The sequence below is a fragment of the Hypomesus nipponensis genome, chromosome 23 (genome assembly GCF_054491055.1).
Source record: "Hypomesus nipponensis isolate SF chromosome 23, ASM5449105v1, whole genome shotgun sequence".
NCBI classification, from domain to species: domain Eukaryota; kingdom Metazoa; phylum Chordata; class Actinopteri; order Osmeriformes; family Osmeridae; genus Hypomesus; species Hypomesus nipponensis.
The window spans coordinates 7,600,735-7,625,016 of record NC_140383.1 but is presented as its reverse complement, the minus strand read 5'-3'; the positions used below and the strand labels follow the sequence as shown (position 1 = coordinate 7,625,016).

Below are 24,282 nucleotides of genomic sequence, written 5' to 3'. Positions count from 1 at the left end.
CAGGACACTTCCCACCCTTCATTTGTTAGTAAACTCTGTCTGCTTTGCTGCCTCTGACTTGTCCATACATCCTGCTCCGCATGCCGTCTGCATCCATGTATTGTGTCATATCCTGTATTACACTAAGATGTTCCTGGCCTACCATGGGTCAAAAGTTCATTCATGTTGTAACTATGACATACATATTATTTATACAAAAAATGCAGGTCTAATGTGACATCTATTGAATATTTCTAAAATAGACGTTACGTATTACTTTATAACTTGACAGTAAAGAGCGCAGGTGCAACGTTATGTCTCAAAAAGCCACCTGTCCTCGGGCATCCGGTATATCAAGATAATCCATAAATGAACGTATTTGTTAGATAGCCCTCATCTCGGCATGATTGGTTGAGAAGGTACAGGAGGCGTGGCGACGAAGTGCGAGTGGGATACCATGCGAACAGGCCGTGGTCAATGGTTTTCAATGCGCTAGGGGTTGGCGTTTGGGTGAGGTGGGCGTGCTGTGCGTGTTGTAGCGGGAGGGGTCTCTTCCACTTTGGCAGGGGAATAAATTATTTCGGTTGGTGAGCGGTGAGATATGAAACACGACACAGCGGTACCAACTAATATCAGAAGAGGCAAATTTCGAAAACAAGTGCTGGGATTCGCTGTTTGAAAACACCTCTGCGGTAATCTAAGTTACACCTTATTCAAGATAATAACGCAAAAGTTGCTTAAACTTTGGAGACAGAAGAGAGAAGAGAATTCACTGAGACCTGTTTAAACACTACGACGGCCAACCTATATTGGGCTACCGGAGAAAGGATACAGCAAGTGGATTCTATTTTCTTGGGAATTCACCTGGGCTTCAAATCAACCTCTGACGGACGATTTACGCTTTTGTATGAGACAGTAACACAATTGTATTGACCAGTTGTATGACCATGTTATACGTATTTTCTTTACTCGTCTCATTAACGCATTACAGGCAATACAACCTGTCATGCGGAATAACTGTTGGAAGAGGAAATTGTCAGTAAAATGTTACAGAGTTGTTAAATTAATTGGATCGTGACCAAAATCAAAGAGGGAAGTGAACTTTCTTCTCTATAAATTTTCAAGACTGGGTCAATGATTTACACTTCAACTCCGATCGACAGTCCACTCATTTGGAGACTTTGGAGACCTTTAATCCAACTATTAATTTAACTAAACTGAACTTTAGTTGGTTAACCAGTCCTATGCTGTATTTATGCTTCATCGGTAAGGTGCTTGTGCTTTTGGAACAAAATGCGCCTTCGGTCTGGAATGGAGCTTGCCCGTGATTTATAGAACAGAGGACCGTGGACATGCTGCTGGAGCAATTACCTTTTCCTTTTGGGATTTCATATTTCCGAGATGCAGTCATAAATTAAAGAAGGGACTGAGCTGAGAAAATACTCAAGTCTACACATTGCAATTCCCTTTCTTTTCTTTTTTTACTACCTGTACTTTCAACGGAATTAGCTCCCACCTCTCATTCCCGCTCCACCTCGTCCCATGGCGACCACGGTTAAGCCCCCGCTGTGCGGTGTCGTCCGTTGGCTGCTGGTACTGCTCCTCTCCCAGCAGCCCCGGCTCACGCAAGGCGCCTCTAAGGACATTGTGTGCGAGCCCATTACGGTGCCCATGTGCAAAGGCATCGGCTATAACTTCACATACATGCCCAACCAGTTCAACCATGACACCCAGGAGGAGGTGGGCCTGGAGGTGCACCAGTTCTGGCCGTTAGTGAGGATCCGCTGCTCCCCAGACCTCCTCTTCTTCCTGTGCAGTATGTACACCCCCATCTGCCTGGCTGACTACAAGAAACCCCTGCCTCCGTGCAGGTCTGTGTGTGAGCGAGCCAAGCGAGGCTGCTCGCCCCTCATGAGCCAGTATGGCTTCGAGTGGCCAGAGAGGATGAGCTGTGAGCAGCTGCCAATGCTGGGGGATGAGACCCTGTGTATGGACCAGAACAGCAGTGAGACCACCATCTCCCCACCCTTTCCCAAGCCCACCCCCAAGGGCGGCACACACCGACGCAGACCCCCGGCCCCCAAACCCCCGGTACCCCAAGAGTGTGACCGGGAGTGCCGCTGTCGAGACCCGCTGGTGACCATCAAGAGGGAGGCCCATCCGCTGTATAACCGGGTGTCCACCGGCCCCCTGCCCAACTGCGCCCAGCCCTGCCACCACCCTTACTTCTCCCAGGAGGAGAGAGCCTTCACCACCTTCTGGGTGGGGCTGTGGTCGGTCCTATGCTTCTTCTCCACCCTCACCACCGTCGCCACCTTCCTCATCGACATGGAGCGCTTCAAGTACCCGGAGCGGCCAATCATATTCCTCGCTGCCTGCTACCTCTTCGTCTCACTGGGCTACATCATCCGGCTGGTGGTGGGGCACGAGCGAGTGGCGTGCAGCAGCGCTAGCGGCGGCGGCGAGCAGCAGCACATCCTGTATGACACCACAGGCCCCGCCCTGTGCACCCTGGTCTTCCTGCTTGTCTACTTCTTTGGCATGGCGTCATCCATCTGGTGGGTGGTGCTCTCCTTCACCTGGTTTCTGGCAGCGGGGATGAAGTGGGGCAGCGAGGCTATCGCGGGCTACTCCCAGTGTTTCCACCTGGCCGCGTGGCTCATCCCCAGCGTGAAGACCATCGTGGTGCTGGCCCTCAGCTCCGTGGACGGGGACCCCGTGGCGGGGATCTGCTACGTGGGGAACCAGAGTCTGGAGAGCCTGCGGGGGTTCGTCCTGGCTCCCCTGGTGGTGTACCTCTTCACCGGCTCCCTCTTCCTCCTGGCCGGCTTCGTGTCGCTCTTCCGCATCCGCAGCATCATCAAGCAGGGCGGCACCAAGACAGACAAGCTGGAGCGTCTGATGATCCGGATTGGCCTGTTCACGGTGCTCTACACGGTGCCGGCCACGATCGTGCTGGCCTGCCTGGTGTACGAGCAGCACTACAGGCCAAGCTGGGACCGGGCCCTGGCCTGTTCCTGCCAGGCGGAGCGGCAGCGTTTGGGCCTGGGCCCCGACTACGCTGTGTTTATGCTCAAGTACTTCATGTGCCTGGTGGTGGGCATCACCTCAGGGGTGTGGATCTGGTCGGGGAAGACCCTGGAGTCGTGGCGACGCTTCACCGCTCGCTGCTGCCCCTGTTGGACCCACAAGGCCGCTGCACCCACCTCCATGTACAGCGAGCCGACGACAGCACTGACCGGCCACCCTGGGGTCTCTCTCCCCCCTGGCTCCTACCACAAACCGTCCCCTCCCTCGCACATATAAACGCACCCCGTGGAGGGTGGTTCTTGTAACACACATGGCTGTGTGATAAGAGCGTGCGTGTGCAGACCCCCTGCTGTCTAAGGGGCCGTCCACCTCACCTCGGACCGTAAAGGCGTCATGGAGGAGGGATCTAACGCGCATGTTAAGAGGACGGCCAGTCAGAGGACTGGAGGGAGCCCTGTCCTGTTGTGGATGGGAGGAACATCATCAACCAAGCTTCCCCGCCAGCTGTTCCACTCAGAGACAAACAAGCTCCTATGTTTCATATCATGAGAAGGGCTGCTGGAAAAGACAGTGCTGTAAGAATGAATGCATGAGCTCCGATGTTCATTCGATGTTTTGTGGGCCCTCAGACGGACCTTCTGGAAGTCGACCAGGGATAAAAGGTTGGTTTGATCCTCGACGCAGACCTCACCCTGCACTCCAGTCTGCAGCACTGTGGAGAGCTGTATTTATTCCTGTGTTCTGTCTATTTGTGCTATAGAACATCTTGTATGGTCTCAGCGGAAGATTTAATCCAAGAAGCTTGGGAAAGCTGTGGGTGTGGTAATACAATGATGGAAAAGACCGTGGCAACTAAACATTCTCTTCTTTGCTAGTCCCCTGTGATGAAATTGTGTGTGTGTGTGTGTATATATATATATATATATATATATATATATATATATATATATATATATGTGTATGCTGCAGTAAGGACTGGCTAGGTGAATCATAGTGAAGTATAAGTACCCTCATCTGTACCGTTGTGCTTTCCGCCCCCTAGTGGTGTGTACTTGAACTACCCACCTGTCTCAAGATGAACATTACAACATTAATCTGCAGAATAGGAAGTACATTTAGCAAACTTGTTTAATTCTCATTGACGTTTTACGATTGTTGAAATTGTTAACAACAGTCTTCATGTAATTGGTGTATGAAAGGGAAAGCCTATTTGAAATGGTAACCAAAAGAACAGAACAGGCCAATCTTGCGAGCTCGTGGATTCCTCCAGCATGACCTGAAACTGTAACCATGTTGGCCTTTCTCTTCCTTACTGTGGTCATGCCAGCACCCTTGTGTGTTACAGGTAGAAATGCCATGTTCTTTAAAACCACAGACTTGTAGAATGATATCAAAATGGTTCAGAGCCTCTATATTTAATTTATTAGCCCTTTTCCTGATTAATAGCATGTTTGTAGTGGGAGAGAGAGTGTGGGTGATTGTTCCATCCACACTTTTATAAACTGATTTGGGAATCATTCTATGGATGAGTCTTGAATGCCACTCTGTACTCAATTCCTGGAGAACGTGAAATGTGTCAAATTCATGTCTGAGATTTTAGATATTATTTATGAAATTGCAGTTTGACTGGTAGAGAATTAAACTGTGGACCAATTGTAACAGTGTCGTTTGTCAATTCACAATACAAAACGTTTGTTACATGATTAGTGTTTATTTAAAATACTCCCATCTGTAAAGGATTTCAATTGAAAAACAGACAATTTCACAGCTAGTAGCCTACATAGTAAGCAAGAAAACAACAAAATAAACAAAACAAGTATTTTATCTCTATGTAGTTTAGTTCTTCTGCTCAGGGTGTGGGGTGGGGCTGGCGGTAAGGGAGGGTGAGGGGCGGACTTGCTGTCCAACAGTCTCTTCCATGGAGGGAGGGTTTGGAGGTAAGAAGGAAGGGGTTGGAGCTGGGGGTTGTGTGGTTATTGTAGTCTGGTTCCAGATCAGTGTGTGCCACTGATTTAGCCAACCCATGTCAAGCCATCACCGTCAGCCAATGATAGCCAAAGGTGCCGGCTGCCGCCCATAGGGTTCTGAAGGATGAGTCAGCTGCTCTGGGGTGGCCGTCGGTGTAAGAGGTCAGAGGTCGTCAGGGGACCTATGACAGCACGGCGTTGGAGCGTCGGATGCCCACCAGGTTATCAGCACTGAAGGACCTCCTCATGGCGGCCCTGCTCAGGTCTTTGTACTTGTCCTCACACAGCCTGGAGATGGCCTGGAGACAGAGAGACATCTCCAAATGAGTGTGTATATAAACATAAAACACATTGAATGAACAAACTGTCTTTGTGAATGGACTTTTCTGGGTTTCTCTGACCCCCGCCTTCCTCCCGTTACCTCAAGTTTCTGAGCACGCTCATTGTTCAGGGGCTCCAGAGGGAAGCTCAGGTTGTTGTCGTCGGCCAGAGAGCGCAGGTCAAAGTAATACTTGGCGTAGACGCTGGCTGGGACGTTGATGTTGAACTGCAGCAGCTCCAGGAACTGTCTCTCCATTTCATTCCTGTGAGAGAGAGACAGAGACAGAGAGAGAGAGATGGAAAGAGAGAGAGATGGAAGGAGAGAGAGAGAGATGGAAGGAGAGACAGAGATGGAAGGAGAGAGAGAGAGATGGAAGGAGAGAGAGAGAGGTTACAAAAAGTATATGTACACACATAGGTAGGTGTTTGTGACCTTTGACAAAGGTCTGGAGCGGCCAAGAGTCTTGTCTGTGGGGAGACTCAGACTGCCGTCTGCTGCTGAGAATCAAGCTGAGCCCAGCCCAGGAATCTACGGGCATGATTGAGACTAGGAAATCCTTTCTCCTTACCCCGGGGCAGCCAGGACGACCACTCACTCTGACTGGAACACCGATCCCATAGGAGAACACAGACACACCTGTCCCTGAGGGAGCGTCCTAACCCGGCTGGTCCAGACCCCAGACAGCCTCACCTAAACCTCATCATCCTCATCTCCATGGAGACAGCCTCCAGGAGATGAGCCCTCAGACCAGGGAGGTGAGGGCAAGGTGAGGGGAGGAGGCTGGGGGATGCGGTCTCCCGGGGCAACTAATGGAGCGGGCGAGAGCTGGGGCCATTATGTGTGAGCGATGAGAGCACTCGAGTCCCTCCCCCCCCTCCTCCAGTCCTCTACCCCATCCCACCCATCCCACCCCCCCCCCCCCCCCCAGCCTGGCCCAGCTCACAAAGAGCACTTCAATAGACGGATGAAAATAGACCTGAGAGCGTAGGGCTCTCGGAGAGAGGGTTAGAGAGAGAGAGAGCAATATGGACCAAACAAACCCACACGACACAGACAGAGTCTCTCCCTCTCACACACACGCAAAACCCACTTGTCCACTAAATAAACCCTGGGGTCTGTAACATAAGATTCCAGGCCAGCCTCTCCACCTGCTGATGGAGAGCTTCCAGAGAGGACAGCAGCCCAGCGCTGATTGCTGGGAGATGTTATTTTACCGTGCTCCGCCTCAGCCTCTCTCCATCAGCCCGCCTCCCTCTGCTTCCAGTTCTTTCGCTCTGGATATATACGACACCACGCAACAGAGTGGCAACATATCCGCCAACATATGGCATGGAAGCGAGTCTGTGGGTTTGTCAGTGGCTCTTTCCTGCATTTCAAGTTTTACGTTTATTTGGTATTTGCAACGAGTACAGGTACATTGGAATTCTGAAGTCCTGCACCTCACAACAGTTCCCCGTCAGATGAAACCTTGGTTCTAAATCTCAATCCGAGTTAAAACAATAAATCCCAATCCTAATGACAGTGTGTGTGTGTAGTGTGTTTGTGTCCAACGTCCACATACATGTCCTCCACGGTGATGTCCTTGAGGATCTGGCAGTAGTCCACGTTCCACACGGCCTGGTCGTCCCACACCTTGGAGGCCAGCAGGATGGCCCCCAGCACGATGCGCTTCCAGTTAGCCGGACAGATGTCCATCTCAGCGTAGGTCAGCAGGCGCTCCAGGTACACCTGCACCAGAGGTCAGGGGGTCAAAGGAGCCCACAGAAAGACGAGCTGTGATCATCTCGGGTGGCGGAGGGCCGCGGCTTGTGTCATGGTTCGTGTCGCGAGCCCAGCCGCGTTCAGATGGGTGTTACTTTGCTGCTCTCTGGTGGTCGGAAGTTGCGTTTCAAAAAAACACCTGGAACTACTTGATCGAGGGACACAATTGACATTTGCTCCTGTAAATACAGTTTCGATTCATTCCGTGTGGACTGCTAATGCAATGCTTGACGGCGACAAGGCGGGCCGTAACTACGGCGATGTCAGTTCCTCACCAGCGTGACGATGGCACACTCGGCAGTGAGCTGCGCGGCGCTGAACAGCGTCCGGACGAAGCGGTAGATGAGTTTATGTTCCGGATCCGTCCGGGAGTAGTCAACGGGTACCTGCTCTCTCTGCGGGAACGGTCGGGGACAAACAACCCTTTAAAACACCCAGCAAGTAGACGTTTCACAGACAGCGTCCCGGCTCTCTTAGGTCTGTACACCACAGCCACGGCACTTAAGAGCCAGGTAATGACTATAGCCCAGCTCCATCACTCCCAATTTGACTGGCCTGACCCACTCACCGATAACGGGTGCATCTTCTCATCGAAAATGTCAAGAGTCCTGTCCGAGTCCCTGGTGGAGACAGAGGAGAGAGTTACAGCCCCCATCGGAGGAGTGCCCTGACACAGCACGACATGGATGCATGGTGGGGCGTGTCAACCGCAGGAATTCTTTTTAGAAATTGGTTTTCTTTTCAAGCCTTTTCCACGCACCTGTTTTTTATGTGGTAGTATATCGCTAGTGTGACACTGTAGGCAGAGGAGGAATAATTAATTGTTTAATATCAGCATCCTGGCTTTACAGAGACGGACGTTTGCTTTTCTCGAGAGCATGACGATTGAGGTGGCATGTTTTGCGTGAGGAACTGGATTCATACACACCATTTTATTGTGCTTTTTAAATTGGGCTGGCTGACCGTACTGTCGTCTATGAAAATGGTGGAGCAGGAGCTGTATTTCTTCAACGGGGGACCAGGAGAGACCTGCCAAAAAGAGAGAACATCTATTTTTAGAGGTTAGGTACTTTAACTGTGTGTAGGTCTCTACCAGTGGCTGTGACCTGGCAGGACTGCATCTCTGCAATCCAATTAAAATCCAATCACATCTGCTGTTCAGTCAGGTTTTCCTTAACACAGTGTGTGTGTGTTTTTCTTGTTGTGGTCAGTTCTGTTTAGGCATCTTTCCCAGAGCAAAGGGCAACACCAACTATGCCCCATAAGCCAAACACTACACAGGCTATTCATCTAGATACTTACATGGCTCACGTGATTGATGTGGTTGCTTTTCCTCTTGTCTCGCACTAAAAACACACAGAGCAGGTTGAGTCACACACACAACGAGCAGGTAGCCTCCCTCAGATAGGCAGGTGTGTGTGTGTGTGTGTGTGTGTGTGTGTGTGTGTACACAGCACCTCTCTCCTCTGTGTGTGAAGGAGTGATTACTCACCATCTGTCTGAGACTTGCTGAGGAAGATGGTGCTGGCCCGGGCGTGGTCAGACGGGTTGGACTCCAGTGCGAGCTCTGAAACACGCACACAGAGGGTCAAGTACTATTAGGGGGGGTCAGATGGCTGAGCGGTTAGGGAGTCGGGTTATTAATCAGAAGGTTGTTGGTTCGATTCCTGGCTGTGCAAAATTACGTAGTGTCCTTGGGCAAGGCACTTCACCCTACTTGCCTCAGGGAGAATGTCCCTGTACTTACTGTAAGTCGCACTGGATGAGAACGTCTGCTAGTTGACTAAATGTAAATGTATTAGGGTAAGTCCCAGAAACATGCATAGTTAAGCACAGCGAAACACAGTGAAACACAGTAAGCCCACAGCCCGCTTCCTAGGGGACAAATGCCCGGATCCCCATCCAGCTCTAGAGTATTCACTGGAGCTCAGAGGTGAAAACAGCCCACTAAGTCTGCATCCAATACACAATACACACACACACCTCTGACAGCAGCTACAGGGGTAGACAATCCAGTGAATGATAGTCCTGCATATTTTAGTACTGTCTTAAGTAATGAAGATGACAGTCCTGACACACCCTTCCTTCTGGGCATCATCCCCATGACAATGTCATGAGCCTCTGAGCAAACAGGAATACATGAGGAATGAATGACTCATGTATTAGTCGCACACTGAAGAGCTTCCCACATGAATAGGAAGAGATCTCGTCCAATTGTCCATCCCCCCGTCTTAACACTTCCTGTACAGGAGCAGGAAGAAGAGGAGTATGGTCCATCAGCCTGAGAGTGGTAGCACAGATGGGGGGGGGGGGGGGTTGGTCTGGGGATCATGTGAGGGAGGGGCCGACAATGAGGCCTTTGTTTGAAAGTTTCATCATTGGAGAACAGAGCACCCTCACTCCTCATGCCCCTCCCATTCTGGCATGGCAGGGGTGGAAAAGGGTGCCAGCTATGCCAGCCAGTTGGAGAGCACATGAACAACAGCGCTCTCAGAGAAAGGGTAAGGCTTTGGTGCGTGGAACGGAGACAGAGAGCGTGACGCCACAAGGTGGGCCTGTCCTCAACGCCGACTCGCACGCACCGACTCGCACGCACCGACTCCGCAAGCGCGACCACTAACCAGCTAGGCCAACGACTCTCTCTGGCGCGGGTGGTCTGTACTTACACCGAGGAGTGAGTTTAGCCAGTCCACATCAGCTCCACACACACGGTGGGATGAAAACAAGATACAAAGACGTAGGCTACGTCACAAAGCATGGCGAGATACAACAGATTCCCCTCGTCCATCCAGCAGTAACCTCCCTATAGAATTCCCCGCAGGGCATATGCCATCCCCACAGCCTGTTCCCTGGGTGTGATATGCCCAGCATGGTATCCTGTCTGCTTCAGGTACCACCTGGTAACAGGGGATGGGGTCTGTGGAGGTGCCAGTCAGACAGGCATTCCTCTCTGCACCCAGTGGAAAAGCCCCGCCAGAGCTTGGAATTCCAGTCTGAGAGCCAGAGAATCCAAGGCCGTCCCAGCCCGGGCCAGGGTCAGTCTACCAGCAGCTGAGTGGGTTTAGTCACTGCGGCCAGGCTTCACTCTCAACGCAAAAATAAACTTGAGGGGAGGTTGTGGTGTCTTGGGTGATTACAGTACGGGGTACTACAAATCTGCAAAACGACCATGATAAAAATGATTTCACCATGTCAAAAAGGTAAGGATGCTTTTGGATGTTAGCTTGCTGTGGGGGACAGTAACCAGGCCAAGCAAAGCTTACCAGGCCCATTCTACTGACTGCCTCTCTGGTACTAAATTCCCTGTCTGAATGAGAACCAATCTATCTGTATGGCTCCACTAGACCGGCGCCAAAAGTCGTCACATGCATTTTTGTGAACACAAGTCATTTCATACCTAGTGGAGCTTAAATTTACTTTGATAAGATGCATACTTGCAAGGAGTGAGAAGGACAACAAGTCTATCAGTCTATCAACAGGAGGTGTGTGTGTGCGTGTGTGTGTGTGAGTGTATAAGAGGGAAACAGCCAGAGAGAGGGAGAGAGAAAGAGTGCAGCTGCTCTATAGTATCACATCCCCAGGATACCAGGGATAGCTGAGGACTCTCACACAGCCATTCCTTTAACCAGACCCTGGTCCCCATGTCCAGCCTGCATACCGTCTGGGGTAAGCCTGGGAGGGCTGTGCGTGGTTCCATGGAGTGTCCTCATCAGTGGGATCAAAGCGGTACCAATACCATTGAGACAAGTTAGGAGTTGGAGGGTAGGGTTGGGGCTCTGGCTGGGTAAATAACCTGACCCATGATATTGTGGGGCAGGGAGAAGCCATGAAAGCCATACAGCTGGCAGCAAAAGGGGGGGCTAGCTAGGCCAGGAGGGCTTTGGGACCCCAGAGGTGCTCCAGGAGCGAGAAGGGCTGTGAGGGACAGGTTAACTAACGGGGGTTGGGTGAGAAAAACACCACTATGGTCTAAATCAACAGCAGTAAAAAGCTGTAAACAACCAAATTGAAGCTTGCTTCTCATACACACACTACCTTTATACTTAGCATTTGGTCAAGCTGGGGGGGGGGGGGAAGGTGAGGCAGGGTAGAGGGCCAACTGATTTTATCTTCATCTATTGAATGCTTTATTTTACATTATAAAAGTATCAGTAATCATTCGGGATGGTAATGCGCGTTACCTACCATCGGGCACCTCTCGGTCGCTGATGTGCTGCAGGTACGGGCCAGTGTCGTCACTTAAGTCCGTACTGATTTGGTAGTCTTCAAGGCGCTCCGGTTGCCTCGGTAACTTCGGGCTTCCTTCCGCAGAAACGCAGCATGATAGTGTATTCCCCATCACAATCAATGAATACTCCAAATACTATTTTACGCCCTGAGTACTAGTGCACAATTTCTTCCAACCAAAAGATTATGGCTTGCTTTGCTATCCTTCGAACCGTAGTTACAACCACGCACACATATGCTACGGTTGCATGAGTCTCTGAATCAAAATCGAGCAAAACTAACAACCCATTCAAGCTGTTGATATTACATTCCTGTCCATTTGAGGATGTGCAAGCCCAGTATGGTCACGAAGAAACAGTTGTAGAAGCCAACCAGATTGCTGCCACTGTGCAGCAGATCGATGAGGGTTTGCGTATGCCCTATTTACAGAGCCAGCTGAATGGAGTGAAACAACGGTAGATCATATCCGTATAGCTAGCTGACTGGTTAGATGTCGAAAACCAAACAAATCAACTGGTTACCAATTCATTTGACATTCATTTGCAATGTAGTTAGCTAGCTAACTCACACGTTAGCACAGTCAGCTAGCTGTTGTCTATAACAGCAATGCATTTATGCTAAGCTAACCTTAGCTAGTCCCTTTAACTTTATTAATGTCCATCTGTTTCTTTGATACTGCTGTTAAAACAACTTAACCGTTAAATCCCTGATATCGTTCCAGACAGTAAGCGTGATTGTTCTCCTCAAAGTTTCCAATAGTTCGAGGTAGAATTCACACCGGTCCCTGGTTAACTCCCGTCGGGATCACACGTCCACTTATGCCGAGGCCTCGGTGGCCTCGACTACCGTAGCTGCTGTCTTGGTGAGAAAATCTAAGCGAAATAGCATCAAATCATTTCATCTTAGACAGTCGCGTAAAGTCTTCATAAAGTTCATCTTTGATCCCAACTCTCCAACTCAAGACCGTACGTTAACTCCTCCACTCCACCGGCCAATTCAGCAATCCGCTCCCCGCCACCACCGCCATCTGTTCCGATACACCACCTCCACTACCTGGCATCAAGGGTGGACCCACCCATCCCGGAATTCCATTCAGTACTATTGGGTGCGAAATCAAAACAAAGAAAATATATCAAATAGCTATTGGATGAATGGATGTCAATTGAGACCAGCCCTAACCAATGAATGCATCCATAACTCACATTCTTCTAGGTCCCGCCTCTAAAAGACGTTTTCCTTGATCATTAATTTCATTGGGCGAAACTCAGTTCAGTAGTGCCTCAGTTTTTTTTATTTATTAAAAGTATCAGATACATCATAATTTTACCAATTAAGAATAATTTTGTATTACTAATGACAAACATACTGTTACACTTCTTTCAATCTATCAGTATCAATATAATTTTATTTTTATTATTGCAACTGGTGTGACATATTATGTAAGATCGACCGCACTGATTACCTTACACAGTCACTATTGCTTCTTCCTAAAACTTTCCCAGCAAGTCTGAAAAAATGATTAAGTGTGCCAGGAAGAGCTGTAGACCATTGTATTGCCTTTGTATGGCATATACGCCATACAAATTTATATCACCCCACCAAGTCCATGAAAGGATGGTGTTACAACATATATTATTTAGGAAATAATTAATTGAACCATACGTGCTTACAAAAGTGGGTTTTTAATCAGTTCTTTCAAAACAGGAGGCATAGAAATAGATTAGTTATGATGTCTAACAAACAGCAATACAGGTATATACAGTATATTCACACAACACTCTATTAAATCATTGAAATATTTTCCCAAATTGTATTATCATATAGTATACAATGTATTGAAAGACAAAAACTTGAAAAATGTATCAATATACAAACATCACAGTTAGAAAAACTTTGTTTAAACTTTGCTTTGACACCAGCTTCATTAAATTAACATTTTTCGTGCAAAAGGTGAAGCCAGGTTTTATATTTATTGTATACATTTATCTCACAATGGTACACAACCCACACCGAATGGTGAATAGATTTACTGAGTTCTTCTAGTAAAGCTGAATAAACAAGCTGAGAACAATAACATTTCAACCACAATGACCTTTGCTAATAGCCAACATCTGTGAATGTCAAAGGGACAGAGGTTGATCCAGCCCATATAAAGTTGTTCAGGTCATTGACATGTTCTGCTTAGATTTACGACTTGTTCTGTCAAAGAAAAATTGCTTTCCCTGAAACTGGCGAGGCTCAAGGTGTGCTGTGTCAAATTGCATCCTCTCAGCAAGAAGGTATAATCTCCTCACGAAAAAGCTCTGCAAAGAGATTACCTCTGCAATTTGTCATGCTTGAATTCAGACGCACAGATGACTTGTCAAAACGTCTGTGTGTAAGGCAAGAGCGGGGTCATGGAGGGCGAACCTCCCACAGCACTGCTCAATGCTACAGCAAAGACCGAACCACAGTTAAACCTTGGATGAATGTGGGATGCCATTGACTGGTCTGATCACACGTATCCCTCCCATTCATTCATGACTGCTGTACATTTGAAACAGTTCTTTAATGTGAAATAATAAACCAAGCAAGCAGTGAAACTGTGTGTAAAGTAATGCTTGCTTAGCAAATTATATGGGTCGTCATACGTGTATAACTTTAAGAAGTTGATCTTATTGATTGAGCTATTGGGAAAACCCTGCAGTGTGGCATCCATGTTTAAACAGACAGACACATTTATTGACTTGTCTAGTACACCCTATCATTTCATACTGAACAAATAAACGTCAGCATTTTCTGTTTTTAATCCCAGAAAAACATAAAATAAGTTGTAAAATATCCCCTAAAGGCCTCAGCAATATAGAACCTGTCCAATCCTTGTACCTGTCTTGTGAAGGCTTTTACAACCACTGTAGGGCTATGACTCCATAACAGAGAACAGGGGTGTCTGCAGAACATCTATTACTCAGACATTTACAACTAAATGAAACCACGGCAGTCAGTAATTGAACTGGTATATCATGTGAGTAGCATTAGCTCCCAACAGGATTGCTGTTCACTTGCTGCTTCAACAGAGACACAATGTAATTTTGGAAAATAAAAAAACAAGTGGAGAGCATGTATTTTATAACAGGCATTTTTTAAATAGCTGCCAAGATTATTCCAAGGACTGGTAGATATTAAAGTAATAGGTTTAGTTTATGTATTGCCTTGCAGTATATAAAACAAATGCAAAAATATATACGTTTTTATATTATAACACTTTTCTTATCAAATCAATAGATGTCATAGCAAGATCTACACATGCTATAATCTCCAGGTACTATTACTTTAAAAAAGAAAATAAACGAAATTAATATATAGAATACAATATGGTATTTCTTTTTTTGTTGATCATATTACAAACACATCATGTCATTCCTCCTCTACTCTCAATGACATTTTACAATCTATCACACTGAAGACTGAAGAAAAACTGAAGACACTTAAAATGGAAGATAGGTCTGTCTCGTACAGTATCTTGATCTTGACAAGAGTAAGTGATGTACCAGGTAGTCTAAAACAATCCCACTGACCTTCTCCCTTCAGTACCAAGGTGCTCTTGTGACGTTATCTTGAGCTGACACTCATGAGTCCCATCGTCCACTTCTTAAATACAGTCACGTTTTAGACGACATAGAAGACTTTCCAATGGACATCCCACTGACTGAACGATGTTTGGCGAGGAGAAATAAGAAAGAAAGAAATTCTTCTTTGATCTTCTTCTCCAAAAAGACACAACCCACTCTGTAGATAACTAGGCATTGGCCAAATATTCTGGTCGACGTACATGAGCCATTCTCCATGGTTGGCAGTTTACAGCATTTAAAAGACGTATAAAACGTGTAGTGTTCACCCCGGAGGCCAGCACATGGCAGAGCTCTGTACAGGCAGGCAGATGACGACGGGAGGGGGTGGACTAGAGTCCCTACTCAGTCTTATGACAGTACAGGTCTTTAAGTGCTTTGAGTTCCTCAATGAGGGTTTTATTCTGGTTCTCCAGAACAGCCACTCGGTTCTCCAGACACTTGACGTACTCTTTCTTCTTCCTGCGGCACTCCCGAGCTGCCTCCCTGGAACACAGACGAGACAAGCAGAGGGACACGGGTTAGAGGGGACGCGGCGGAGCAGAGTGAAGAACGCGAGACGGCCATCTTGATGTTCCCACCTGTTCTTCATGAGGCGGACTTCCCTCTTGCGGGTGACCTCCTCTGTGCCCCCCTGGCTGGGCAGGGCGGGGGAGGAGGCCATGACCACACTGGGGGCGATGGTGCTGGCGGGCGCCGCACGGATCTGGTAGGCCTGCATGTCTCCTGAGGCAGCTGTCCATGTCAAACACATGTCACTGTTCTTTCTCCAACCCCAATGACAAACCCAGGTGCCAATGCAGGGTAACTACATACACGATGCTGGAACTATTACTTAGCTTCAATATGTAAATAATACTGTGCTATCCTTGAGTACATGTACAGTACCAGTCAAATGTATTGACACATAAATGTGTCCAAACGTTTGACTGGTACTGTATATCTACAAGTCTGTCGTCTGACCTTGCACCACCACTTGGTTACTGGGCACCAGGATCTGCTGTCCATCGCTGGTCTGGGCGTACTGCAGGATGGTGGTGCCGGTCTGGCCTCCTGCAGCGTTGGTCATGGTCAGGGTCTGGAGCCCTTGGACCCCGTCTGTACCGTTATTGGCCAGCTGGATAGCCCCGCCCTGGGTGATGGCGACTGATGAGACAGAGTGGGTCATCAGTACAGCTAATGGAAGCTAAGGATACATCTGACATTGAGAAGCATTAAGATTGTAGCTGTGTAACTGAGTGGGGTCAAAAGTCACATACTGTATTGGCCACTGCTGGTCTGATAGATGGGCGTGGGCATAGTAACTGTGGTGATGGATGGCGCAACTGTGTCCTCCTCGGACTTCTCCTCCTCAATTCTGGGCACACCCGGGGCATCTGACGAGAGATCGTTCAGGATCTTCCTGTGAAGGTCAGAGGTCGTGGCAGCATCAGCTAACAATCAGGACACGCTCTCGCTCACACGGACACAACTCTGTACCTATATGACGGGCGTCGTGACAGAATCTCTCTGCGTTTTTGAGAATCCGTCACACTGTCCACTGACTCCTGGGAGTCCTCGCTCTCTGCAATGGTGGAGATCTGAAACACACACACACAGACAAACACACACAGACAGAAGTCAGCATTCGCACTCTATTTTGACCAGACACTATGGTCCTGTGTACATGGAGCACTGAGAGGTTGGGTACTCACCTGGACAGTCTGCACTTGGGGTGACTGGATGACGGAGGGCTGGGCGGCCTGAATGACCCCATGCACCTGCACCGTTTGGCCGTTGGGCAGCTGCACCAGCGTTACCGTGGGACCGCTGGATGTAGCGTGACCGGCTGCCATGGACACCTGCAAGGCAGACAAGTAATCCTGCTGCCCAGGGAGACAAACATCTCCATCTGTTAGCTCCATCAGGTTACTCTAGCATAGCTGTATGATGTTGCAGGGTTAGCTGTATGGACCAAGTCTCTTGCAAACCATGAAAATACATTTTGCATGTGCGTTTGAGATGATCTACATTCTTGTGAAGGCCTCTGTGTCAACGGAGGATTGTGTGTAGGATGGCCTGCATGAGACCTTGGTGTATGGCTCACTTTTGGCCTGCTGTCACACTACTGTGGCTGGCCTGGTGCTGGCCTGTTCCAGGCTACTTGGGAGAGGGTTGGGGGAGGTTACTATTTTCATGTCTTACTATTCCTGCTAACACCCCCGGTTCAAACTGACTGCTGCCTCCCTCTCAGCACAGAGCTCTGTGAGTCATAAAGCTGTTGTCAGGGGGTGAGGAGTCAGCACATTCTCTCCACGGCTCCAACACACACACACACACACACACACACTCTCTCTCTGCCAGGAAGACAGCTGGTAAGTCAGAAAATCAGTCCATCCTTTAAGAAGGGCCAGTGGCTGTATTCAATCTCGGGCTGATGGGACACTATTGGAGGGTTAAGGCCCTGGTGAACAGTAAGCAAGTGTACAGAGTGCTAGAGGGTACACTACCTGTGTCAGGGTAGCAATCTGGGTTTGGGCAATCTGCTGACCAGTCTCAGACACAGCAGTCTCCACCCCCTGCTGAGCCTCTGCTGCCGACTCCATGGTCATTGGTTTAGCTGGTGAAGGGGACAATAGAATAACTGCAGCTTTCATTGGCATTGCGTCGTTCATCACAGAAGGAATATATAGAAGGAAGTCTGTCTCGGCTAGCTTCGTCTTTTAATGAGACATCTTGAATCCCCACCCTGCCCCACTTGTGTGAATGAACACCGGTGTATATATAACCCTGACCACAGCATTCCTTCCCCACACTATTAATAAACACACTGCTTTATGGTTGACCCAATTTGAGTTGGTTCATCAAGTCAAACACCAACACTTGTTCCTCGATGGAAACGAGATATCTTACACATTTCAGACATTTGAGTTTAGCAAAGGCGCAAGCCCAGAGTCTTCTCAATCAACCCTAAGACAATATTAGGAGACAAGACCATGTGTTCTCAACCAGGATCTACAGTGGATACACACCATGTGAGAACAGTGGCAGGCATTACAGAAGCTGGAGAAAAGAAACTATCTGTGTCATATCTGTGGATGCGGGGGAACTCAAACTAACAATAATTTTGTAACACAAAATATACATCTTCTTCTAGCGTGCATGTGTAGGCATGCACGCACACACCCTGGGGAAGTTATTTGTCTCCTTGTGATGGAATGTGTCACTATACTCTCTGAGGCCAGCTTGTGTCTGGGCAGCTGACAGTTTCATTATTACCCAGAGGGCACCTTGTTTAGCAGTAGAGAGTGAGACAAATAAAACTTAGCCAAGGCAGGACATTTTCCATTCTCTGAGAACCTTGCAAAAGCTCAGAAATTGAACAAAAGCTGCTTTCCACTGATTCAGAAACTTGGCGTTTGTGTAGTCTACGGCCACAGTTCAGCCAAAGAACATTAACAGGGCTGTTTTCACAGACACGGATTTGGCTAAGCTTCACCCTACATATTTGACTCATTCGAAATCAAACAGGACGTGGAAAATGACAAGAAATTGTCTTGTGAGTAAGTAACTCAATATATCCTATTCCTAAAACCCTCAGTGAGTTGCTCAACATGCTGAACAAGTCCTCATTAAAAAGACAGACTGAAAAGCTGGTGCTCCTTCAACAGAGCCTGCTCAAGTATTTTCCAGGAATTGACCCCCACCCCCCCTGCCCCTAACCATTGGCTACTCTGCTCCTGTGCTCTGCTACAGGCTTGTTGTTGACAGGCAACAACCACAGACTTTCTGGAAAGACCCTGTTAGAGGAGAGTCAGACAGGCAGAGGAACCTGTTCAACTGTTCCCCCAAAGGTTTTAGTTATTTCTTTGCTAACCAAGAGCCACACAAGATAACAGGTCACTAAGGTGTCACTGTCTGCCTGTAGATTAAATCAAATCTTTTATTTATGAAAAGAGTTTACTAACATTTGTAAAAACTAAAATTGCCGTGCAAAGGAAAGGTCCTTTCCACTGTGGCCCTTTAATCTCCTAAACCAGATTATGCGTGACTGTACAGTGAGCTCACATAGTGCGTAACATGTTACCGTGGTGTGATTGGTCTTACTGATTTCTCCCTCTGTTTTTCAAAAGTCAATTCAGAGACGAGCTCAGTGACATGAAAGAGAGAGAGCTGCATGGACGCCACATGGAGCGGTGACGCCCACTTCCAACATGTTCTCATTCAACAAATTATGTGGCAAGAAAATGGAGTGTATGACTACTTGTACACAACAGTCGATGGAGACCACGCTGAAATTAGGGGGATACAGACAAATTATGCGAGAGGTTAGATGCGGGAAACGCAATGTTTTAAGAATTTCTAGTAGCCTACATTTACCTTCTTATGTAAGCAGGGGATGGCTGTTTGTATGAACAAAAAGTAACTTATTGATGTAAATTGGAGATATTCAGCCACACACGAATACACATTTTGGAGAAACAATAATTTGGGAGCCTGTGCGAAAATGTGGATGCCCGCCTTGCGCGCTACAGGTAAGTGCGCAAGGACCACTATGCGCATATGTGCACAAACAATTCGGAAATCATTTTATCACATGCACATTAGCTGGTAAAATGACATCTCAGAGAAGCTGTCCAAGCTGCAACATCCCTCTCCTGTCGATATGACTGTTCCTTTCTGTTTCCCAAATAGCCGCAGCCTCCCCTCCCTTTATCTGAAAGACTGCCTGCAATAAGCCAGGCGCCATGATCTCTTTGTTTCCTCTCTGGGCCGAACCCGACCAGACTTCAGCATATCCAGGGAGCGCCTATCCTATCTTTCCCCGGACACTAGTTTCCTCTTACCGATACAGACTCCCTTCGTCACTCCCGGGCCCTCGGAGCTCCACTTTTATTCAGACCGACACGTAAGAGACCGCGTCAGGCTACACCTCCGTCGCGTCACCGAGAACAACAACACGGAGAAGGAGAGGGACGAAAATCATATCAGGGTTGCCTTCGAGAACGGCCGATTGATGTACGGAATGAACCGAACGGCACCCGGAATTGACCGAAGGCTTTTCGACACATATCGGAAACAGTCGTAGATTACATTTTAGTATGAAGCTTCTTCCTTCAGTTTGCAATCAATCTGCTTTTTATGTCTTTAAATAATTGATTTTAGGAGTTTTATACGATGCGTTATAACTGAATGTTCAAATACATTGTAATTGTTCAAAGTTATAACTGCAAAATGACATAATTTTGTCCACATCCTCTTAATATTGGACAGATCTTGTAAACTACAAAATAGAGAGGATCAACGCAAATGTACATCAATGTCAAACAATTCGTCCACCCACCCACTCCTTAGATAGGAAAACATTATCCATCAGTTTTGTCTCAACTTATCCTGCACCAATTAAAACGTTATCTACAGATTTAATCCTAGTTGTTAAATGTATCCCACAGAATGTTATATTTCATACCAACTGCTTGACTGGTTCCCACCATTATGTAGCTGTTGCTGTGATGACCTACAAGACAGCAAGGGGGCAGAATGACACCAGTTTTGCTGTGGTTCCTATTTCGCTCCGGGTATGTCATCCCCAGCAGGGGCCAGTGTGGAGCTGCAGTGGGAGTCAGTGTCTCTCAGACTGCCTCTCTGGGGTCTCAGCAGGAGGGGATGGAACAGCACAAACTGCTGCGAGTTTGTCCATTTTATAATCCTCTTGATGCTCGTTGCTCGTGTTTTATCTGTTTAATAGTGCTTTACAGCTACAAGACATAAAAAACAGCTTTTTATTGTGACATGAAACACATTGTTTGGGGAATTGACCCTGCCTCGTTAATGAACAACAGTGAATTTGCAGCTGGTTCAAAACCCCAAAGGGAAAAAAGATGATTTTGACCAAGGGGTGAAATGATCTTTTACAGTGTAGAATAAAGCTCACAGCAGCACAAAGTGTCTCTTTCTCTTGCACACACACACAGACACACACACACACACACACGCACACACACACTCTCTCTCTCTTCCCCTCTCTCACACACACACATATACAAACAGACACAGAAAAAAATCAATGGAAGCATTTGGTCTATTATCGTCAAAACACTGCATCTCCGTCTGAATAATCAGCTTTTTATCACCAGATGGTCCACTTTGACTTGGCTAATAAACACAAGCATTTGTCCAATACACAGATATGGCTCAGAGAGGCAAGCAGAAGCCTTTTTATTTTACCCTGAGTGAATGTGTGTCTTGTGCTCAGAGACTGTGGTTGTGTGCGCTCTGGGACTGGGATGTGTTTGTGTGTGTCTGTGTCTGTCTGTGTGTGTGTGTGTCTCTGTGTGCGCAAGTGTGTGTGTACCCCGTTCTGTGATTGACCTTGAGAAAGCAGGCACAGTTGGAGGAGAACTGGCTGAGGAGGCTCTCTTTCTCTCTGTGTGTGAGCCCCCGCTGCGTGTCTTCCCCTGGGTGAGGGCTGGCTCAGGCTCCCCCCCCCTTCCCCTCAGCTCTCTCCTACTGTCGTATCCCTCCACCAGAATGGAGGCAGCCTGACGCACTGAATTACTGTGTAGCAGGCCTTTCAAACTGCTAGGTGCACCCTACAGAGAGGGAGAAAATGCATCAAAGCTTTAACCATGCCGGCAGCTAGGAAATACATAATATCCAAATGGTAATTTTGAATGTGCTCTGGAAACAGCCAGGTGCAGAGGTCTGTGATAACATTCTGGGTGCCTAGCAGAATATGTCCCCATAGACCGGGATATGCTTTGAGTTTTGCCCTCGATATTACATGGTGTGCGGGCGTGAGTCAATGTATGTATGTGTTATCCAGATGAGAGTAGTACTTGTTCCAAAACCCCCCAAATATTCATGACAATCTTGTTCTTCCATGCCAACACTTCCTTAAAAATCCACAAAATACTGTTCAAGGAAGATTTGATCAAACTATCGTTGTTCAAAATGTTCTCTTATATTTTCGCCCTCAATAATTAATCAAATAAACAGTCTACACAGAGTAGTAATTTGGCCGGTGGGATGGTTTCTCATTTTCCTAAATGTAGTCTAGTTTCTATTCCTTTGGTTGCCCCCCCCCCCCCTGCCCCCTTTCCTCTCTCCCTCCCCCTTTCTGTGTTCCAGCAGTGCTAGCTGTAGTCTTGTGAACAGCGGCTGCTTTATTGATGCGTGGGCTCAAAGGCTTCCTGGCAGTCAGAGACACTCTTCTTCACTCCTCTCCAGCTCCGTTTTCTCTCTGCCCTCAATAGGTGCTGTGTACTGAGTTGTAGCAACACACACACAAGCAGAGGCCTCGTTATCCAGTACAGGCTTGTGTTACACTGCAACTCTTCTCCTGGGCTGTGTTCTGTGTGAGCATGCAATGCGGCCCTTCTATAGAATGCAGATTGCAGAGCGTTGTTCCCTCGCAAAAAAAAAACAAACAGACATCAAGCCTTGCTGTGGAGACTTTGTTGTCAAACATAAGCTCAGGGCAAAAGTAGTTTTGAGCCAGGACAGGATCCATTCAAATCCTAGCCTAGTTTTCCTTCTTATGTTTGTTGATTTAAATTGTTTCTTATACTCTTGCACGCGTTCACTGTCCCTGCCTGCCTCTGGATTCTGTTACATAAACAGTTTAAGGCCCCAGTGCATGCTGGGAAGTGTTCTGGCATGGTCTCCAGCGAGGTTGTCCTTGCCTCTACATCACGTCGTATGTGAACATGTGACTACCCCTGGAGAGGGAGCTAAGAGGCTACCTCAAACCAACATTTCTCTTTTAATGGTGAGTTCGGAACCCCACATTGCCCTCACAGCAACACACAGGTACAAGACAGCTCAGGCAAGTGTAGGTGTGTGTGTCTGTGTGTGTGTGTGTGTGGGTGGGTGGGAGGGAGTTTGCAAGTGTATTTGTGTGTGACTTGCCGTGGAGGGAGGCTGAGTGGCACCGTGGGCATTCAGAACAGGCAATAAAAACATGGAGATGATGTGTGTCTGACACCTCGGGACCCTTGTCTCTGGAGACGCTTCCCTCTCCCTCCTCCTCCTCATCCTCATCCCCCCGTCACCTCTCCTTCCTCCTCCGCTGCCACCTCTGCCTTCGCACCCCCTGTCTCAGAGAAGAGACTAACAGAATATAACAAGAGCTGTAACCACACTCTCTCCTCTGAAAACAGGGAGCGAGGGAGGCAGGAGGGAGGGAGGGAGGGAGGGAAGAGAGGGATAGGAAGAAAGCATGGAGGTGGGGGGTCGGGGTACGGCTCTGTCGTAAACAACGGAGCAAAGGCTCGGCGGTCTGCGGTTCTATTTTTACCGCGGGGCAGAAGGAGGAGGAGCAGGAAGTGGCATGGTAATGCAGGAGCTGCATAATGAATGAATGGCTCCTGTGATGAAGCAGCCAGCAAAGGGACTGCTCTCCATCAGGTGAACAGCCATTGGTGCGTCACACACACACATCACAGGGCTAGTTGCGTCGCCCATCGGTATTGCTTCCTCCTGATCTTGCCCACACTGGGGGTTTGAACTCGGGTCCTCTGACCTACGGAAACAGCAACCACCTCTCACCAACATCTTAGCTTCACCACCAAAGAGTTTAGTGAGTTGAACCAATTCAACTCGATTACACACATATGCATTCATGCAAACACTCACCAACACAAAGGCACCTAACCCAATAGACACACGCACATGTGTAAAAGGAATACATGTCATTTTCTTTTTTTCTGACAAGTTGCCAGTTTATCCTCTTAGCAAGTGGGACAGAGCTCATTCATGGTCTTGTTGTGTTGTTGTTGTGCTGTGTCAGTCATGCTGTGTAGAAACTCACTGGGCTTAGTGTGACCTTATAAACAGTCTAAGCTATTTAGCTCATACAAGTCCATCTCTCCTCCATTTGTATCACTGCCAAACCAGTCATTTGATTCTTTCCATAGCTGCAGCCATGGAAACATTGACCTCGAAATGATCATTTGTAAGTGTGCAAGGAGACGTGAGGCTGTGGGGCTGCAGCATTCTGTCTGTCGAAATAAAACTAAAGGAAAGCCCCTACTCCATTCCCTGGCGGTGGAGAACCCTACTGACTGCTGCCCTTTGGGTAGTCCATAGGCATGACAGGGGATTGGTCAACTGTGCAAATCATGCCTGTTATACCAGCTGGCTGCGAAAGGCTATTGGAAAGCATGCCAGACTTCTATATGCAGTGGAGTTGGTACACAGTGGATTCAAGAAACGGTGGAATCAAAGTCAGGAGGGGGATCACAACCATGTTGGGAGGGTCATCACATCCAGCTAGAGGATTTGTGGTCTTGACCATGAACTGTCTCTCCCGCAGGTCGTATACATTCCTGCCTATGGATTTATGTGCATATTTGATGCTCTGGTGCACCTGCATATGTTTGTAGGGATGAATGTACCGTATAAATGT

General features: G+C 47.8%; 3 protein-coding genes across 5 annotated transcripts; 1 reads left to right on the top strand and 2 right to left on the bottom strand.

Moving 5' to 3' along the window:
• The first annotated feature begins 575 nt into the window (after positions 1-575).
• On the top strand, positions 576-4,668 carry fzd5 (frizzled class receptor 5). The gene has a single exon (XM_084688103.1). The coding sequence runs from the start codon at positions 1,522-1,524 to the stop codon at positions 3,283-3,285; it is 1,764 nt and encodes a 587-aa protein (XP_084544229.1). The 5' UTR covers positions 576-1,521; the 3' UTR covers positions 3,286-4,668.
• A 32-nt stretch (positions 4,669-4,700) lies between these two features.
• ccnyl1 (cyclin Y-like 1) lies at positions 4,701-12,362 on the bottom strand. Of its 2 annotated transcripts, XM_084688105.1 has the most exons (11): positions 12,256-12,362; positions 11,245-12,158; positions 8,552-8,626; positions 8,362-8,405; positions 7,988-8,088; positions 7,820-7,855; positions 7,628-7,679; positions 7,335-7,454; positions 6,860-7,026; positions 5,398-5,560; positions 4,701-5,275 (listed from the first exon to the last, which is right to left on the bottom strand). In XM_084688105.1, exons 2-11 carry the CDS (start codon positions 11,396-11,398, stop codon positions 5,159-5,161), a joined length of 1,029 nt encoding a protein of 342 aa, XP_084544231.1. In that variant the 5' UTR covers positions 11,399-12,158; positions 12,256-12,362; the 3' UTR covers positions 4,701-5,158. The 2 variants fall into 2 exon arrangements, with proteins under 2 accessions (XP_084544231.1, XP_084544230.1); XM_084688104.1 differs by having other exon boundaries at positions 11,245-12,344.
• A 587-nt stretch (positions 12,363-12,949) lies between these two features.
• On the bottom strand, positions 12,950-19,856 carry creb1b (cAMP responsive element binding protein 1b). Of its 2 annotated transcripts, none has more exons than XM_084689392.1 (8): positions 19,721-19,856; positions 17,384-17,493; positions 16,589-16,756; positions 16,374-16,474; positions 16,154-16,296; positions 15,858-16,040; positions 15,476-15,629; positions 12,950-15,380 (listed from the first exon to the last, which is right to left on the bottom strand). In XM_084689392.1, the coding sequence occupies exons 2-8, from the start codon at positions 17,483-17,485 to the stop codon at positions 15,236-15,238; spliced, it is 996 nt and encodes a 331-aa protein (XP_084545518.1). In that variant the 5' UTR covers positions 17,486-17,493; positions 19,721-19,856; the 3' UTR covers positions 12,950-15,235. The 2 variants fall into 2 exon arrangements, with proteins under 2 accessions (XP_084545518.1, XP_084545519.1); XM_084689393.1 differs by having other exon boundaries at positions 16,589-16,735.
• Between the last annotated feature and the right edge of the window lie 4,426 nt (positions 19,857-24,282).

Excerpts from the sequence above, each read along its gene's own strand:
- fzd5 (XM_084688103.1), top strand. The coding sequence starts at position 1,522 with ATGGCGACCACGGTTAAGCCCCCGCTGTGCGGTGTCGTCCGTTGGCTG.
- ccnyl1 (XM_084688105.1), bottom strand. The coding sequence starts at position 11,398 with ATGGGGAATACACTATCATGCTGCGTTTCTGCGGAAGGAAGCCCGAAG. Across the intron at positions 7,680-7,819 it reads TACTACCACATAAAAAACAG|GGACTCGGACAGGACTCTTG; the intron begins GTGCGTGGAAAA and ends TGTCTCCACCAG. Across the intron at positions 5,561-6,859 it reads GACATCACCGTGGAGGACAT|GAATGAAATGGAGAGACAGT; the intron begins GTATGTGGACGT and ends TCTCTCTCACAG.
- creb1b (XM_084689392.1), bottom strand. The coding sequence starts at position 17,485 with ATGACCATGGAGTCGGCAGCAGAGGCTCAGCAGGGGGTGGAGACTGCT. Across the intron at positions 15,630-15,857 it reads TAACCAAGTGGTGGTGCAAG|CTGCCTCAGGAGACATGCAG; the intron begins GTCAGACGACAG and ends TGACATGGACAG. Across the intron at positions 15,381-15,475 it reads GTCCGCCTCATGAAGAACAG|GGAGGCAGCTCGGGAGTGCC; the intron begins GTGGGAACATCA and ends TCTGTGTTCCAG.